Source organism: Leucoraja erinacea, chromosome 31 (genome assembly GCF_028641065.1).
Source record: "Leucoraja erinacea ecotype New England chromosome 31, Leri_hhj_1, whole genome shotgun sequence".
Taxonomy (NCBI): domain Eukaryota; kingdom Metazoa; phylum Chordata; class Chondrichthyes; order Rajiformes; family Rajidae; genus Leucoraja; species Leucoraja erinaceus.
Genome location: NC_073407.1, coordinates 19954714 through 19972671, shown reverse-complemented (window position 1 = coordinate 19972671; position 17958 = coordinate 19954714). Strand labels below are relative to the sequence as shown.

The window sequence follows — 17958 nt, the reverse complement described above, 5'->3', positions numbered from 1 at the left end:
CAATGACAATCACGCCATTATTGTTGGATGAATTACTGCCAATTCCTCTTCATCAGGAAGATATTGGAGTTTGAAAATTGTGATCTTCAGGTTCAGGTACAGCATCTTCCCAAAAATCTGACTCTTGAGCACTACAAACACCAAATAAATTATTAATAACAATGGTCCTGGTTGAACTAGGGACTCCGGGCTTTTGTTTTGCGTTAACAATGCATTTTAATTTGTCGATTTTATTTTTATTATTGTGTTATTCATGTACTGTGTTTACAGATCTGTCAAGAGTCAAGTCAAGAGTCAAAAGAGTTTTATTGTCATGTGACCCAGATAGGACAATGAAATTCTTGCTTGCTGCAGCACAACAGAATATGTAAACAGAATACACTGTGCAAGTAAGAAAATAAGTCAGAAATAATTCAATTGTTTTGTTTTCGGCTCAATTGACAATTAAACACTCTTGATTCATCCTTCAACTTCCTTCTTAATGCTTGCCTATGTGCTACTCCTCAGCATCATCATTCTAAAGCACAACAGTTTCCACTATATCATAATAACACCCACGTATATCAAATCACCACCATCTCTCTTGGCCTGGTATTTATAAATTGTCAGCCTGTCTGTCATTTAGGAATGGTTCAGTGAAAAAAAATAAAGTACTTGTCACAAAGACCGTTTCCCCAGACACGGAATCTGTCACATCGCATCTTTCGGAACATTGATTCACTGCTCACAAGCAAGGTGTGTTTTCTGACAAAGATAAGTTTTGAACATTGTTTCTGTGACAGATTTAGACTGTTCCAACCCATTATCACCATCCAACTCGCCCATCTTCTGCTGAATCCCTCACCTCAAAACACGAACATTTAATTGTTCTCCTGCCTTCCCTGTAACTTTCTATCACAGTAAGGCATGCTGCATGTGATATACACAGCATCATCCCAATTATCAGTCCTCCATGATATTGCAATTCAGAAAAGCATTAACTTCAAAATTCTAATCCTCGCTTTCATGTCTTGCCCCTTTCTATCTGTACGGCCTCTTTCAGTCCCTCTGCATACTTTGAGTTTTGGCATACTCAGTATAATTATTTAAAAACACAATCACTCCACCATTTAGATCCAAGTTCCTAAAAGCTTGGAGATCTTCTCCTTTATCTCTAAAGTGGTGATTGCAGATGATATTTATCTTTAAAGCTGAGACAGATAGGTTTCTTGATTAGTAAGGGCATCAAAGATTAGTGAGAAGGCAGGAGAATAGGGTTGAGAAGGAAAAATACTTCAGCCATGGTTGAATGGCAGAGCAGATTCAATGGGCCAAATCTGCTCCTATGTCGTATGATCTCTCTACCCCTCCTGAAGACTTTAAAATCCAACTTAAGTTTTAAAAGTTTGGTATTGCACCACTACCTTCACATGATACAATATCAATTTTCTGTTTGATAATGTCAGTGCTGTTTTGGAATACATTTGCTCTGTTAAAATCATTACATAAAGTGGATACTGCATCTTGCATACAAAAGGGCAAAACCCATTAATTCATAAATGCTAAGTTCCAAAAATGCTCTAAACTATTGCATTTAGGAATACATTTAACGCAAGCACTCTTCGCAAATGCAAATAGATTTGACAATGCAATACAAAAAGTCTAGACCAAAATCAAGGATAGCCCATGTTCATTCAACAATTGTTTATGAATTGACCTCTAATTTTCATTCTCCTTGCACAGAAGAAATACAGAAACGGTATCACATGGTTATTTTTCCATTTTTTAAATAAAAGCTAGTTAATCTCAGTTTCGTGACAACATTTTTTTTTTTAAACTCTAGGAGAGGTAGAGATCTTTAAAGAATGAAGAAGGGTCTCAATCCTTCCCTCTAGAGATGCTGCCTGTCCCACTGAGTTACTCCCCAGCATTTTGTGTCTACCCTAGAGATCTTTAAAATTATAAATAGCTATTTAAAGGAGAAAAAAAAAATCATTTGTAGGGAAGTTATCCAAAATGGGGGTTCATAAATACAAGAGAACCACCAATAAATTAAATGAAGAAAGAACATTTTTCTGATGGGGCAGGGTAGGAAGAGCCTATTATATCCACTCATGCAGATTTGGACTAGATGAGCCAAATAGCCATCCGAGGCGTTGAAAATTCTATGCAAATAGAAATTTCTGCACAAGGCTATTCTACTCAGTGAGCATAATGATGAAATAAATAGAATTATCGGTTGATAAGAGAAAAATGAAAATACAACAGGGGGCAGCTTAAGTGGACCACAAAGTCACAAAGCAGATGGATGCAATGGTCTTTATAATTTTCTAGAAATGCCTTAAATACTTAATTTATTTATATGCATGATTGTCCCAAACTATTCCCAGGGAAGTGGCAAAATACACCTTATAAAGTGTAGAAAATATAGTAATGGGATAAGCAGAAAAGGGCTGAGTAAAACTTCCCAACCCCACATCTAACTGGTTCCCCATCAGGCAGATTACCACTCCTCAGTGGAGAGGACAGATATAGTAAAGTCGTTGCTCAATACAATCAATGATACTTCAAGGGGAGAATGTGCTTGGTGGAAGATAGTAATTTGGAAGTATAGCAGGCTACTCAACTATTCAAGGTACACAGTTAACGGAAACCAAGTAGTTAGCAAAACAATATTTAAAAAGAACATGATGCCTTCTAAAGGAAATAATTCACCAAATCCTAGGCAAGTTACTTCACCATTCACATCAATCATTAGATTGAGTGTCCAATGCATAAGATACCACAAATATTTTTACAAAGTTAGTATACAGCATATTATAAAGGCTTCCCACAACCTATTAATACTCTCAAGAAACATCAACTGCACCGATCCGTAAATACTTGATGCAACCTGTGACGACAGTGGATGCTGATTACTTCATACAATAATAGTCACATGATCATTTCATGTTACACAATAAACCCCAAATCACAAACAATCAATTAAAATATACAGCTTCTCAAACACTGTTTGCCCTCTTGTCAATTACTATAGCTTAGAGGACTACAAAATGTTGAACACCAAGAGCAACACAAAGCTTTAAGTCACAGTAGAACTGACAAATTAAGTATAAACATTCAATTAATATCGACAATCCCACTTAAGTTAATTATTTTTAATATTAATATACAACAGTAAAATTTAAAAAATGATTTAGTCGAGAGCAAGTAAAATTTCCTTGGCTTGTTGATCCAGTCGTTTGAATTGTTCACGACTTCCAGAATGCAGGTTTTAGGTAGCCCTTCGGTAAAGGAAAATCTTTTTGTTTCAAGCTTTTCTGTAATGCAGACAGACAGGAGAAATCAAAAATTTAAAGTCATAGCATTGTCCAGTACAGAAACAAGCCTTTTGGCATGCCACGTCCATGCCAACCATTTTGCCTGTTTACACAGATTCAATTTACCCATACTCAGTCCATATTCTTCTATGCCTTGACTATGTCCGTGCAAGTGCCTATTTAAATGTCTCGTCATCGTATCGGATTCCATAATTTTTCTGGCAGCAATTTTACAAAATAGCCATTTGGTTAAAAAAATCCTTCCTATCTCCTTAACTTATTACCGTACCATGGGGAAAAAAAGATTCAGACGATCTACCCACTCTTGGCCCCTTATATTTTCAAATACCTCTAAGATCACCGAAACTAACCCAGCTTGTCCAATTTCTCCCCATATCTAAAGTCCTCCAATCAATGCAACACCCCAGTTACCCCACTCTGCATTAACTTCAGTGCAAACATATCCTCCTGTGGTCAGAAAAGTAGAAGGGCACACAATACTCCAATACACTGTGTAGGAATGAACTGCAGATGCTGGTTTAAAACAAAGATACACACAAAATGCTGGAGTAACTCAGCGGGACAGGCAGCATCTCTGGAGAAGGAATGGTTGATGTTTCAGGTAGAGAGCCTTCTTCAGACTGATCGTCATTCCTACTCTCCAGAGATGCTGCCTCTCCCGCTGAGTTACTCCAGCATTTTGTGTCTAACTCCAAATACACTAACCAGTGTTTTTACAGATGCCCCATAACATCCCAATTTTTTATGCCCTGACCTATGATGGCAGACATGCTAGGAGCCTTCTTCATCATTCTATCTACTTGTGTGCCATTTTTAGGAAACTATGAACTTGAAAGCCGAGATCCTTCTGTTCATCAAAATTCCTTAATGTCCCGCAAGGCATCACCATACACTCACCTGGATTAAATTCCAGTTATCAATGCTCCGCCCAACCTTCCATTGGATCTGTATCCTGCTTTACCTTTATATAATCTTCCTTGCTATTGATAAATCTACTAATTTCAAGGAAGGCATTGCTGGTGAAACTCTGCAGGTTGAGCAGCACTTGTAGGAAACATATTTCTCAGGCAAATCTGGTCTAAAAGATCAGATATGTTGTACTGAAGCCCATTTCAATTTTATTGTTAGAATCTTGTTTATATTTTTCAAACTATTTTAAAGTTTCAAGATATTTTAGACTGGACAGCTGATCATAACATTTAAATAACTAGCCGCTGAAAGATGGCCAAATTTCTTGAATCACTTTTACCACAAATATTATTTTTAATTACGCTAATGAAACAAGTAAAGGCACTTTGAATTCTGAAATGTGCAATTTGAAAACAATGTTATTTAACATGTGGAATTCTCCTGCAATGTGTAGAATACACAAGCTTTATTAATGATTGATTGAAAGATTATAGCATGAAAACAGTCCCTTCAACCTATCAAGTTCACACTAACCATTGATCACGCTAGTTCTATGCTCTCCCACTTTCTCAACCATATCTTACACACTAGGGGCAATTTACAGAGGTCATTAACCTAGTGTCCAGTTGATAGTCCTAACAGAAATGATCTTCGATTAACATTAATAGCAGCAAAATTACTTTTTCCAGGTATTCTCTATTGGGATTATTTATGTGAATTGGCTTGGATTATCAAAGTCATGCAAGGTGCTAAATAAATCAAAGCTTTCTGGTACTTTCAATCTGTATTTGTAATACAGAAACTTGGCTTGAAATTGAGTGCAAATATTCCTCTTCTGTGCATTTAGTTGTTGCCAAGCCTTCAAATTCTGAAATTAACCCCTACTAAATCTCTCGGCCTTAAATTTCAGTTGATAATGTTCCCGCAAAGCACTTAGGGACACGTTATTGCATGAAATTAAATATAAATGTTGCTATCTCTAGGTCCTTTTGCTGACATGTGTATTTAATGATCACTGTATGGAGAGAGGATTTTATTTTACTCTTTACACATCAATTTGAAAAAGTCCAAAAATCATAGCAGAGCTTGAATTGAGAAAATATATCATACAAAAAGGAGCACTTACCTCGAGGAATTGGCGCAATCGGATTACGGCCCCAACTTGACCATTGCCTGTAACAGCTTCAATCCTGAAGAAAAATATCAGAAGTAATTTATTTTATTTTTTTAATACATACATATTCATAGATTGTTTGTAATATCACTTCATCTCAAAGTGCTTCCCGATGTGTAGTAAGATTATCAAAATCTTCATTTTACTAAAAGTGTAGCTATTGATTTACACATGTCAATAACCTACAAACAAGTATTATTGTAAAAGCTTTATCTAATTTTAGTGACTTTAGTTCATGGATGAATATGGTCAGACTCAGTAAATAACCTCAGGTCAATGGAAAGACTGAACCTCAGACAAAGTAGGCGCAATGGGACAAATTACCCATTCCTGCACCTTTTTCTGAAGCTGTTTTCAACTAATATTATTAGATTATAGTTACTCTTTCTTTATTATAAGACAAAACTGTTTAAAAAATGCAGAAACACATTTTGGGGTGCCTTTAAATCACGAAAATTAGTAAAGTAATACGTTATTTTTGTTTGCAAAATAACATCAAACTTAATAACAGTAACATAACAGCCCAATATTCTTGGATTATCTTTGTGTATTCCATGAGGGGATAAATATCCGCAAGCATCATTAGTTTCCTACCTGGGGAAATATTCAGTCATGATTAGTCGGATCATTTTCCAGAACTGATTCTGGTACTTTAACATCAAAGCATGGCCACAGACCTGTTGGGGAAATAAGTAGCAATATTAAACTCCATAATATTAATGGGAATAATACACATCTACCATGTCATACTCCAGTGCAGGCTACAACTTAATGTATTCCACCGGAGCCTCCTCTTTGAAAAACCCATCCAATGAATCCCCCTCCCCAGTAAATTCCTCATTTTTTCTTGAAAGTTACTATTGCATCTCCTACAAACAAATACGAATAGTAATTCTGGAAACATTCAACAATCTGTGCAAAGAGAAACTGAGTTTACAATTAAGATCAAGGAGCTACCATCAGATCTGGGAAGAGCTTGAAATACTTTTTATTGGACAGAAAGACATGAGGAAAGAATGAAAGGAAAAATATGTGATGGGGTATAAGGCAGGAGAGACAGAGTTACATAAACAGTGATATTCTCAAGAGTAGGTGAAAATACAAAACTTCTGATATTACCAAAGGATTCTGTAAAGAAAGCTGGATAAAGGTACTGATAATAATACTGATAAAAATAACTTGTTGATTCAATGTTGAATGTTTAAGGATGCACTGTGCCAGTCAGAAGATAATATGTTGTTTCTTGACCTTGTATTGAGCTTTATTAGCACAATGTCAGAGGGCAAGGACAGAAGTCAAAGAGGAGTGAGATTGACAATTAAAGCAACAGGAAGCTTGGAGTCGTGCTTCATGCTTGAAGTGGTCATCCAATTTGCATTTGCTCTCTCTAATAGAGGCAAAGAACACTGGAAAAGTAGCAGTGGACTAAATAATAAAACCAAATAAAAATACTACTGATGCTGGAAATTTGGAACGAACACACTAGGGTGGAAATACTCAGCAGATCAGGCCGTGTCTGAGGAGACAGAAACAGGGTTAACCATTCATCAGTTTTTAAATTGTTAAAGCTGTTTGACTGCTTATTCACCCACAATGTCAGGTGGAAATAATTTCTTTAGTCAAACCATCAAATATTTTTGAACACCTATGCAAATTCTCAATCTTTCCCACTCCTAGGAGAATGATACAATTTTTCTAACATCAACATAACTGTTGCGATGTCGCTGTCCAAATAACTGAAGCCTTACACCATGATAAAAGTCCAAATACTTTATCAACGTTACAGCATCAGTAACTTCATGCTAGCACATTTCTCTAATAATGTGGGAACTAGGCAGGGAGGGTTACTGTAAAGCTAGTGGGCGTAACTACAGAGTATGACTCATAACATGAGTGACATTGATCTACAATAATCAAACGTCCTAATTTATAGTACGATTCTACTGCATTCCCTCTGCACTATCTCTTGGCTTTGGCTTACTTTTTCCAATGTGGTGTTTCAAAGTTGTCACAAGGCTAGTTGAAGTTAAGCTTTGCATATATGATATGGCAATCATTGAAAACAAAGTCCATTTATCAAAAAGAATTCTCCCAACCATTTCATTATTCCACAGCCTACCAATAATGATAAGGGTGTCTGAAATGTTGAAGCAGTTTTAAGTGGAATCCAAAGTCTAACTACTGTCTGTTACTTACAATAGAAAAATAGTATGCTGCAAGTAGTGGCATACCTCCAAGAAGTCAAAGAGTAGTGTAGCAGTCACGTCAGCCAATGGTTCCATGTTTAACATCTGAGCTAACCAGCGCCAAGCATGATTCAGGTCATGTGGATGTTCCTAGGCATAGAATCATCCAGTAATTACTGTAATGTCAATTTCAATCATTAACACGTCTCAATAACGCAACTATCTTTCTTAGATAGGAAATTTAATAGGGCTGTCATATTAACAGTGCGGTATAGTAGATATCAAGAGATGGCTTTTCCTTTTGATAATATACAAGTTAAATGCATTTAAGACAGAGCTGGACTGTTACACAAAGGAGAGGAAGGGAAAATATATTTGATAGGGATAGAAGAGGTGGAAGGAGGCTTAAGGTCAGCAAACATTGGTTGACGCGCTACCCTTTCCTTGCTATAAATTCTACATTATAATGCAGTTCAGATTTTACTTGGGTAGTACCTGTGGAACTCCTCTTTAAAAATTTATCAGCTAATTTAAAAATTGAATTTGAGGGAAGGGGTAGTCATTGAAATAAATACACAGCTTGCGTAAATAATTGTACTTTGAGAGAAATGTAGGAACACTGTTTTAACACATTTAAGATACATTAATTTTACAAAGAAAATAATCCCATGTTCCAGATTTCAACACCTGTGCACAGGTATGAAACTCAGGTGCGATAATATCAGATTTCACGCTCAATTTACTGAGCCAAGTAGCTAGCTGCAGTTTCATCAGCTTATCACTACCCATTTCTGGCACATCTAGCATGGATTCATTTATTTGTTTTAATTAAGTTTGACAATCCCATTTAAAGATGGTTTAAATTGTAATTATTTACTTTTTCATCCTCAATGTTTCTACACATCTCTGATAGTCATACATTCAGCAGCAGAAAAAGCCTGCTTGAAACAGGCCCCACGGCCATGCCAGAAATGCAATTGGGGAAGCACAGTTGAAAATGTTTAGTGCGAGAAGGTGCAAGCTAAGTCCAATGCAATGTGGTCCCATATTCATTAGGGTTTGATTCCGATTTGGACGTCCGCATTTGAACAAATCATCATTAATTGCACAACTAATGCAATAGCATTTAGTTATTCTACTTACCCCTTGCTTTGTTCCATAGGGCCATCTTGACACTATGATGGCTGCATACAGACGAACCATTCCAGACATCCGTTTCAGAAAGTTGTCCTGCTGCTCAACACAATTTTCCTGCACTCTGTACCCCAATAACCTACCAGCGGGGATTAAAGGATAAAACTTTAATTATACTTCCGGAGGGAAGAGCAATTTGCAGTTCTACTGTTTCACTTCATCACCACCCCCAGAAAGAATCATGAAATGATTCCTTAAACACAAACTTACAAAGAAAGGAGTTTTAATAGAAACAAAAGTTTATTTATCTTCAACATTAACTGTTTCTCTTTACACACTGTACAACCCATTAAGCATTCCCTGCATATTATATTTAATTTCTGATTTCTAGTCTGAAGGGTCCCAACCCAAACTGTCAGCAGTCCATTTCTCTCTACAGACCTTGCTTAGCTTACCGAGTTCCTGCAGCAGTCTGTTTTTTGCTAAACCATTTGCCAACACAAGATTTGTATCCTTCTATTCCCAGTCTGTTCATATTTGTCTAAATGCTTCTTTCATGTTGCAATCATATCCGCTTCTACCACCTCACTTGCTACCATGTTCCAAGCACATACTGCTCTGTCTATGGAAACATTTGCCTTCCTTTAATCTTTTGCCTCCTCAAAAACCTATGCCTTGTGGCATTTGACATATCCACTCTGCAATAAAGACCATCTACCCTATCATTATCGATCAGAATTTTATATACTCTATTAGGTTCACCCCTCAGTTTTCACACCCCCCCCCCCCACAAGAAAACAATCCAAGTTTGCTCAATCTCCCCATATAGCTAATACACTCTAATCCCAGCAACATACTAGTGAACACACAAAGTTGTCTACAGCGTTTACATGGCAACCCAACTTTTATCAAATAAATTGCAATACATAAATCAATATCTTTTTCGAAAATGGAAAAAGGCCAACATAGAAGTGTGTTTACAAAAGCCACAGCGAGACAGCTAAAGTAGCTCGTCATTGTAGTTAACGGGTTAGAAGCACTAAAACAACGGCGATGAATAACCACCTGGCAGATAGCAGAAATCAGATCAGTTATGCTTGCAGTTTTGAGGGTATAATGTTGTTTGGGGGCTTCTACCTTTGGTATTCTTCCTTTGGTAACCCATCTTTCCATGAAGGGAAAAACGGGACTGCATAGGGACACTTTCGGTGCAAGTGAGCCAAGAAAATATCGCCAACCTTCGGGTGAGACTCCCAGATCCCTGAAGCAACCACTGCTATTGGAAATGCAGCTTCATGGTGAGATGCAACCTCCTCCTCCCCTTGTTTCTGCAAATAATAATGAAATAAAGCAACATTAGAATGGGAGCACACACTGTACTTACAGCTTTCCAATTAAAATCAATAACATTTTATACCTGACCCAACACCAAAGAATTTAGGATGGGTTCTTTTGCACCATGTATTTATAACAGATGGCATAGAATCAACTTTTTTTTGTATCATCAAATGTAATGTTCAAACGGCTTGGAGAAGAAATTGCAAAAGCACTTTTTTACTTCTATTGAAAAAAAATGCATGGCCAAGGAGAGCAAATAACAGACGAGTGGGAGTGAGTTAGCTTTGGCGCAACAGGTTCAATGGTCTGTGCAGGAAGGAACTGCAGATGCTGGTTTAAATCGAAGATAGACACAAAATGCTGGAGTAACTCAGCATGACAGGCAGCATCTCTGGAGATAAAGAATGGGTGACTTCAGGTCGTGACCGGTCTTAAAGAAGATCCGTCTGAAGAAAGTCTCGACCCAAAACGTCACCCATTCCTGCTCTCCAGAGATACTGCCTCTCCCGCTGAGTTACTCCAGCAATTTGTGGCCATCTTAGGATCAATGGCCTACTCTGCTGCATCGTACAACATCACGATGAAATGCATGTTCATTCCAATTACAACATTTAAAAGACGTTAAGACAGAAAAATAGGTGCAGGAGTAGGCCACTTGGCCCTTCGAGCCAGCACTGCCATTCAATATGATCATGGCTGATCTAAATTCAGTACCCCGTTCCTGCTTTTTCCCCTCATATCCCTTGATTTCTTTAGCCCCAAGAGTTAAATCTCTCTTGAAAACATCCAATGAATTGGCCTCCACTGCCTTCTGTGTCAGAGAATTCCACAGATTCACAACTCTCTGGGTGAAAACCTTTTCCCCATCTCAGTCCTAAATGGCCTACCCCTTATTCTTAAACTGTGACCCCCTGGTTCTGGACTCCCCCAACAAAAACTCTACTGGTACAGTGAATAGCAATCTCACTTCTGAACATTATCTTAACCTCATTACTTTGAGAAGCTTTACTATAAATATTAAGAGAGTCAACAGTGTTTTATTGTCATATGTCCTGGTAGAACAATGACATTCTTTCTTGCTGCAGCACAACAGAATATGTAAACATAGTACACTGTAAACAATATGATAAACGAGAGCAAAAAAAATTTGGGAACCTCAGACCTCAGTAGTGAGAGGTTGAAAAGGTCTGCAAAAACCCCAGCCAGTTGGTCTGCACAGGTTTTGTGAACTCGACCGGGTATACCATCACGTCCGGGCGCTTTCCAAGGGTTCACCCCCCCGAAGGATCTTTTGCAGTCAACCTCTGTGCTAATGAATAAGTTTAGTTTATGGATACAGCGTGGAAACTGGCCCTTCGGTCCACCCAGTCCGACCAGTGACCCCCCATCCACTAGCACTATCCTAACACTAGGGATCATTTACAATCTTTACCAAAGCCAATTAACCTACAAACCTGTACGTCTTTGGAGTGTGGGAGGAAACCGGAGCACTGAGGGAAAACCAATGCAGTCACGGGGAGGACGTACAATTTCCATACAGACAGCACCCATTGTCAGGATCAAACCGGGTCTCTGATGCGCAAGGCAACAACTCTACCACTGCGACACCATGGCGCCCAAGGATATCAAGAGGTCATAAAAAGGAGTTACACCATTTTTTTTTCTTTTACATATATTTTAGCGCACATAGCATGTCCTTGGTTTGACATTGCACAATCATATTACAGGCATTCATTTTAATTACTCACCACAAATTTTTCTGCCAGTTTGTAATAGACAAACTCCTGACCTTGTGGGTGTTGAGAAATCGACACCAACTTCCCACCTGATGATATTTGCTTGCCTAGGAGGAGGTTATTGATCTTGTCAAAGATTTCACGCAGGTGAGATGCTTGGTGATGAAGGCAGGGGAGGGGTACAAAAAGAGTGCAAAAATTATTTGACATTTCTTTTGTATTTCAGCAGAAGAAAAATGATTTCACCGTGTGCAGTATTATCACAATTGTATTTCAACAGAAAATAATACATCAATCAAATTTTTACATTTACTTCAAAACAAATCCAATTCTAGTTCATATCTTTATGTCACTGATGCTTACTCATTGCACAAGATAGATCAGCAAAGGGAATTTGGCCATCTAATCTGTTAATGCTGCTTCACCTTCACCACCCCCACCCCCCCACCCCCCAATTTATTGAGTTGTTTAAATGATTCCAGTATGTACTTCTACTTCTGTGCAAACCTAATTGAGAGTGAACTGCCCTGAATTCCACAAATAAATCCCAAAGGAAGTCTCATGTGCCATGTGTCTCAGGCAAAACAGCACTTTACATTGTGTTGGAGACCTTGGCTGGAAAGTTTGATGACATGGTAAAGGAAATAAATTCCAGAACACACTCCACAAAAGCAGAAACTAATTTTTAACGATGAACAGAAAAGTATCTGGCTGAAACACAGGTCAAAAGACAGACTTGCATTTAAACAACCGCTTTCACATCCCGAGGATATCCTGAAGCATCTGACATCCGATGATGTACTTTTGAAATGTAATGCCATTAAAACTCAAATTTAGCAGCCTAATCTACACAGAGAACTCCTACAAATGGCGATGTGAGAAATTATCAACCATTTTTACCGACTAATCAAAATGTTAGGACATCATATGAATGCGAGTCCAAGATATTAACCAGGCTTGGGAACCTTGCCCTAACAACCACAGAATGCATTTGTTGCCGAGAGGCTTGATGGTGTTAAACCAACACAACAATCAAAACACTTGCTTAAAGCAAAGCCAACAACAATTAAGGTCTATGCAATCTGATATTAATCACTGGCTTAAGTGTAATACTACTTCCAGTTTTGTTTATTTTTGTCTGCCTTCTCTTTGGTCTACAGTATCACAAATTGACACTTAATAGTTCACCCAGAGTAGAGATCGTTATATACCAATTCTAGATATTCAGATAAAGCCAATTATTTCACCAGGTTCCATCTAATTCTTGATGATATTATGCTAGTTCAGTAATTTATTATCTTTTTTATCAAACCATCTATTTCAATGATGTTAACTGAGATACATTTTAACTAAAATAAAACACCCTTAATGTTCGAAATAATACCAGATATCTATTCTCCAATTCTAATTAACTAAGCACTCTTCAACCACTCTTTTTCTGCAGATACTATCTCTCCTGTTTAGAGTTTTCTGCAGCCGTGCTCCAGCAAGTAATCATAAACTTCAATAGATTTGGGAGGCAATAGGAGAAAACCCCTAAATAGCACAAATGATTAGCATGAGACCATGAAGTCAGAATTTATGTATGATGGGGCATGGCAGGAGAAATTAAAGGAAGGGGCAAATTGTAGAACAGATAAATTATGGCATTATTAAATTGAAAAACAAAAATGTGTTGTTTTTTTTTCCATTTACCTGCGACAGAAGAGATTTGACCAACGGGAATAGTTGCTGTCTTCTGAAGATCCATTTTAATCTTCTTAACCTAGAAACATATGTACAAATGTTTCTGAGTGCATTATAACTTAAATGGGAAATATTATTTACTTATATTGATATTGGGTAACATTGCCTACATGTATTAATTTTCCAGCCAAGTTAAATAGATTTTGTATTTTTTAATTAATTTTTCAGGTTGTGACTTTTATAAGTAAGATCAAGGATTCCTAATTATCCTTGAGAATGTAGAGGTAAGCCACCTTCATGAACTATACTCTCCTTCTAATCATCGGATTCTACAATAGGGTTAGATGGGGATTTCAGGATTTAGATGCAGCAACAATGAAGGATTGCCACACATTTCCCAGTCAAAACGGTGTACAACTTGGATGAAACACCACAAATAATGGTGCTCCCACATACCTGCTTTTTTTCTAAAGTTAGATTTTTGTCAGATGAGTCAAGTTAAATAACTAGATTGCACTTTGTACATGGCACACACTATGTCGAGAGCTAAATTACAGACAAATTGTAACCATAGGATAGTTTGCTGAAATTATTTAGGTGATAATTCCTTGTTCAGTTACATAAAAAGGTACAGTAGAGAATCATGTATGCCACAATGCAATGATTTACAGCCCTGCAAAACTCATACAAACTGTAGAATGGAGAATTAATTGTACTTTCCAGGTTTAAAATTGCTATCAACTATCACCCAACTAACGATCGGCTTTCTCTTCAAAATGCAAATTAAATCTGATGCTCATAAAGTCTAAATGAGGCCAGTTGGAGAGATTTCCATTGAAAAGTTTACAAAAGGGAACTATGTTGACAACGTTCGTGCAGAAATTGTCTGGAAGTAAAATTATTACAATTTACTTCAAAAGCATTTAATATTATTTTACCTTACTATCCTTGCTGTTGTTAAGATCATTAATGGATGCTGCACATTGATTACAGATATCCTGCAACCGTTGATACCATTGCAAAGTGCTTGAATCTGCCTTTAATTGTAGCCCTATATAGAAATAAAAAGATTATGCAAATTAAATTATATTTTAATTCATTGTTTGTTTCCACAAATCTTAATTTGTTTGTACAGTGCTAATAAATCAAATACAAATTACTTAAATATTACCTGAATAACACAATCACACTTATTAGTTTTGTTTTATTATTGTCACATGTACTGAGATACAATGAAAGCTTTTGTTTGTGCACTATTCAATAAACATAGAAAATAGGTGCAGGACATGGTCATTTGGCCCTTTGAGCCAGCCCCGCCATTCATTATGAGCATAGCTGATCATCCACAATTAGCAACCCGTGCCTGCCTTCTTCCCATATCCCTCAATTCCGTTAGCCCCTAGGGCTCCATCCAACTCTCTTTTAAATTCATCTAGTGAATTGGCCTCCGCTGCCTTCTGTGGCAGAGAATTCCACAAATTCACAACTCTGGGTGAAAAAGTTTTTTCTCATCTCAGTTGTAAATGGCCTCCCTTTTATTCTTAGACTGTGGCCCCTAGTTCTGGACGCCCCCAACATTGGGAACATTTTTCCTGCATCTAGCTTGCCCAGTCCTTTTATAATTTTATACATTTCTATAAGAGCCCCTCTCATCCTAAATTCCAGTGAATATAAGCTCAGCATTTCCAAACATTCCTCATGTGACAGTCCCGCCATCCCGAGGATTAACCTCGTGAACCAACGCTGCACTGCCTCAATAGCAAGGATGTCCTTCCTCAAATTAGGAGGCTATAACTGCACACAATATTCCAGATGTGGTCTCACCAGGGCCCTGTACATCTGCAGAAGGACCTCTTTACTCCTATACTTAAAATCCTCTCGTTATGAAGGCCAACATGCCATTAGCTTTCTTCACTGCCTGCTGTACCTGCATGTTTACTTTCAGTGACTGGTGTACATGGGCACCCAGGTCTCATTGCACTTCCCTTTTTCCTAATCTGACACCACTTGAGATAATAATCTGCCTCCTTGTTCTTGCTGCCAAAGTTGGTAACCTCACATTTATCTACATTATACTGCATCTGCTATGCATCTGCCCACTCACTCAACCTGTCCAAGTCACCCTGCAACTTCCTAGCATCCTCTTCACAGTTCACACTGCCACCCACCTTTGTGTCATCTGCAAATTTACTAGCGTTACTTTTAATTCCATCATCTAAATTATTAATATAGATTGTAAATAGTTGTGGCCCCAGCACCAAGCCTGGTGGCACTCCACTCGCCACTGACAGAGAGCCATTTATTCCTACTCTTTGTTTCCTGTCTGCCAACTACCCTACCCCCAATACCCTACCCCCAATACCAATTGCTCTAATTTTGCCCACATCTCCTGTGTGGGACCTTATCAAAGGCTTTTTGAAAGTGCAGATACACTACATCCACTGGCTCTCCTTCATCCAATTTCCCTGGGGATTTATCAGCCTTCAGTCCCATCAGTCTACCCAATACTATTTCTCGCCTAATGCAAATTTCTTTCCGTTCCTGTCTCCCTAGATCCTCTGTCCTCTAGTACATCTGGGAGATTGTTTGTCTTTCTTACTCAGGACAGAACCAAAGTACATGTTCAACTCTTCTGTCATTTCCTTGTTCCCCATAATAATTTCACCTGTTTCTGCCTTCAAGGGGCCTACATTTGTCTTTACTAATCTTTTTCTCTTAACATACCTAAAGAAGCTTTTACTATCCTTCTTTATATTCTTGGTCAGCTTACCCTCGTACTTCATCTTTTCACCCCGTATTGCACTTTTTGTTAGCTTCTTTTGTCCTTTCAAAGTTTCCCAATCCTCTGGCCAAAAATAGATTTCTCACAAATACGAACACTACAATACCTTCTTTATGAGTGGGCTTCTGTTGAGGAGCTGGTGGTGCTACTTCAGTTTTGACTTCTTGTTTTTTCTGAAGTGCTTTCTCCTCTTCTTCTTTTACCCTCTTCTTCTCTGCTGCTACAGCAGCAATTTTCTCATGCATAGCGGCTATCAGCGTTCTCATTTGCAGCAGGGCTCGCTCTGCATTCAGCATTTCCTCTTGTTGTAGCAAGCCACCCTACAAAGAGCAAATTAGTTGGGTTTTTTTTTAAATATGGACATTCACAATGCAAGTAATATGCTTCCTTTCCTGCTCTTGGCAATAAGCGATTTTGGTATTCCGAAAATTGCAAGGAATCATGGGATATGTCAAAAGTCACGTGATAAACATTCTCGGCAGCTGTGCTGCTGCATGGAAACAGGCCTGCGTTTCAGCCGCACCGGCCCGGAGCAGTGGTGGCCCAGGCTTACAGCCAGCGCGGGGAAGAAGCGCTAACTCTAGCTCAACTCTGCCTGACCCGCTGGGTTAACCGACAGCCCTGGACTTGGCGCTGGCTGCAAGCCTGCGCTGCCACTGCTCCAGGCTGCCACTGCTCTGGGTCCATGTCCCATCAGTCCAGGGTCACACCAGCCATCTTCGGCCACCCCCAGACAGGGATGGGACACTCGGGAGGGGACGGTCCAGAGGCAATTCAACAGTGCTTGCCGTGCCGGAGACCCGGGTTCGATCCTGACTACGGATGAAACGCAGGTCTGTTTCCATGCAGCAGCACAGCTGTCAAGAATGGTTATCGCGAGTGACCTATGACCTGGGCATGCGCAGTCTGAATACTGAACTTGCTTATTTTCATAGTCTGCACTGACACAGACGAATTACTTTTTTCCATCACTGACATTTCCTCACACACCCAAGGTTTCTTAGTGGGAACAGCTCTGCCCAAATCCACAAGAAAGTGCAGAGTTGGAGATGTAGCCCAGTCAACACAGACCAGACCTCAACATTAACGCCATCTACACTTCATGCTCATTCATGCCACACACACACCTCTGATGTGAGCTTAATAACTCCTGACACCAGGCTGCAAAGTTGATTGCCACGATTACTGTATTCCGAGAGGTCCAGTCCCACAAGGTCCTTCTGTTTCAAGTAGGGCTCGATCTGCATATTCAGATGTAACACTTCTGCCTGGATAGCATTCAACTTGCGCAGTCGATCTCGGCTTTCTGCTTGCCTCTGATGCTCCAACTCCTTCTGCCGTATCCGCTGCTGCTCGGCTTCTCGTAGTTTCAGGTTCATATTCTACACAAAACAGGAAAAAAGGACATTGAACTATGAAACAGCAACCAGGATGGAATAGAAAGTTATGCTGCACGCAACATGAGGAAAGGTGGGAGAAAGCGCGCGTTAGAATTAAAACAGATTGGGTGAACTGATTAGGTTTAAAAAGCTTTTTCAGTGCCGTGAATTTAAAAAAAAAAATTAAAAATACTATGCACATATATGCCAATCTTTAAAAAGCATTCCCTGATCTCTATCCAAATGTTCTCGCATTTAATCTTACATCCATGCACCCTAGCTCTGGAGCTCCTAGTCACCAGAATCATACTATT

General features: G+C 38.7%; 1 protein-coding gene across 2 annotated transcripts in view; it reads right to left on the bottom strand.

Annotated features, from left to right (window-relative positions):
• Positions 1–287: 287 nt before the first annotated feature.
• gle1 (GLE1 RNA export mediator) overlaps positions 288–17958 on the bottom strand; it is a 37359-nt gene continuing 19688 nt past the window's right edge. For both annotated transcript variants that reach the window (XM_055660213.1, XM_055660212.1), the window contains exons 6-16: positions 17393–17647; positions 16372–16585; positions 14422–14534; positions 13493–13562; positions 11810–11952; positions 9861–10051; positions 8733–8862; positions 7635–7739; positions 5998–6080; positions 5356–5419; positions 288–3299 (exon numbers count right to left, since the gene is read on the bottom strand). In XM_055660213.1, coding sequence (XP_055516188.1) covers positions 3231–3299; positions 5356–5419; positions 5998–6080; positions 7635–7739; positions 8733–8862; positions 9861–10051; positions 11810–11952; positions 13493–13562; positions 14422–14534; positions 16372–16585; positions 17393–17647 — 1437 coding nt within the window. In that variant the 3' untranslated portion in view covers positions 288–3230. The remainder of the gene's footprint in view (positions 3300–5355; positions 5420–5997; positions 6081–7634; positions 7740–8732; positions 8863–9860; positions 10052–11809; positions 11953–13492; positions 13563–14421; positions 14535–16371; positions 16586–17392; positions 17648–17958) is intronic.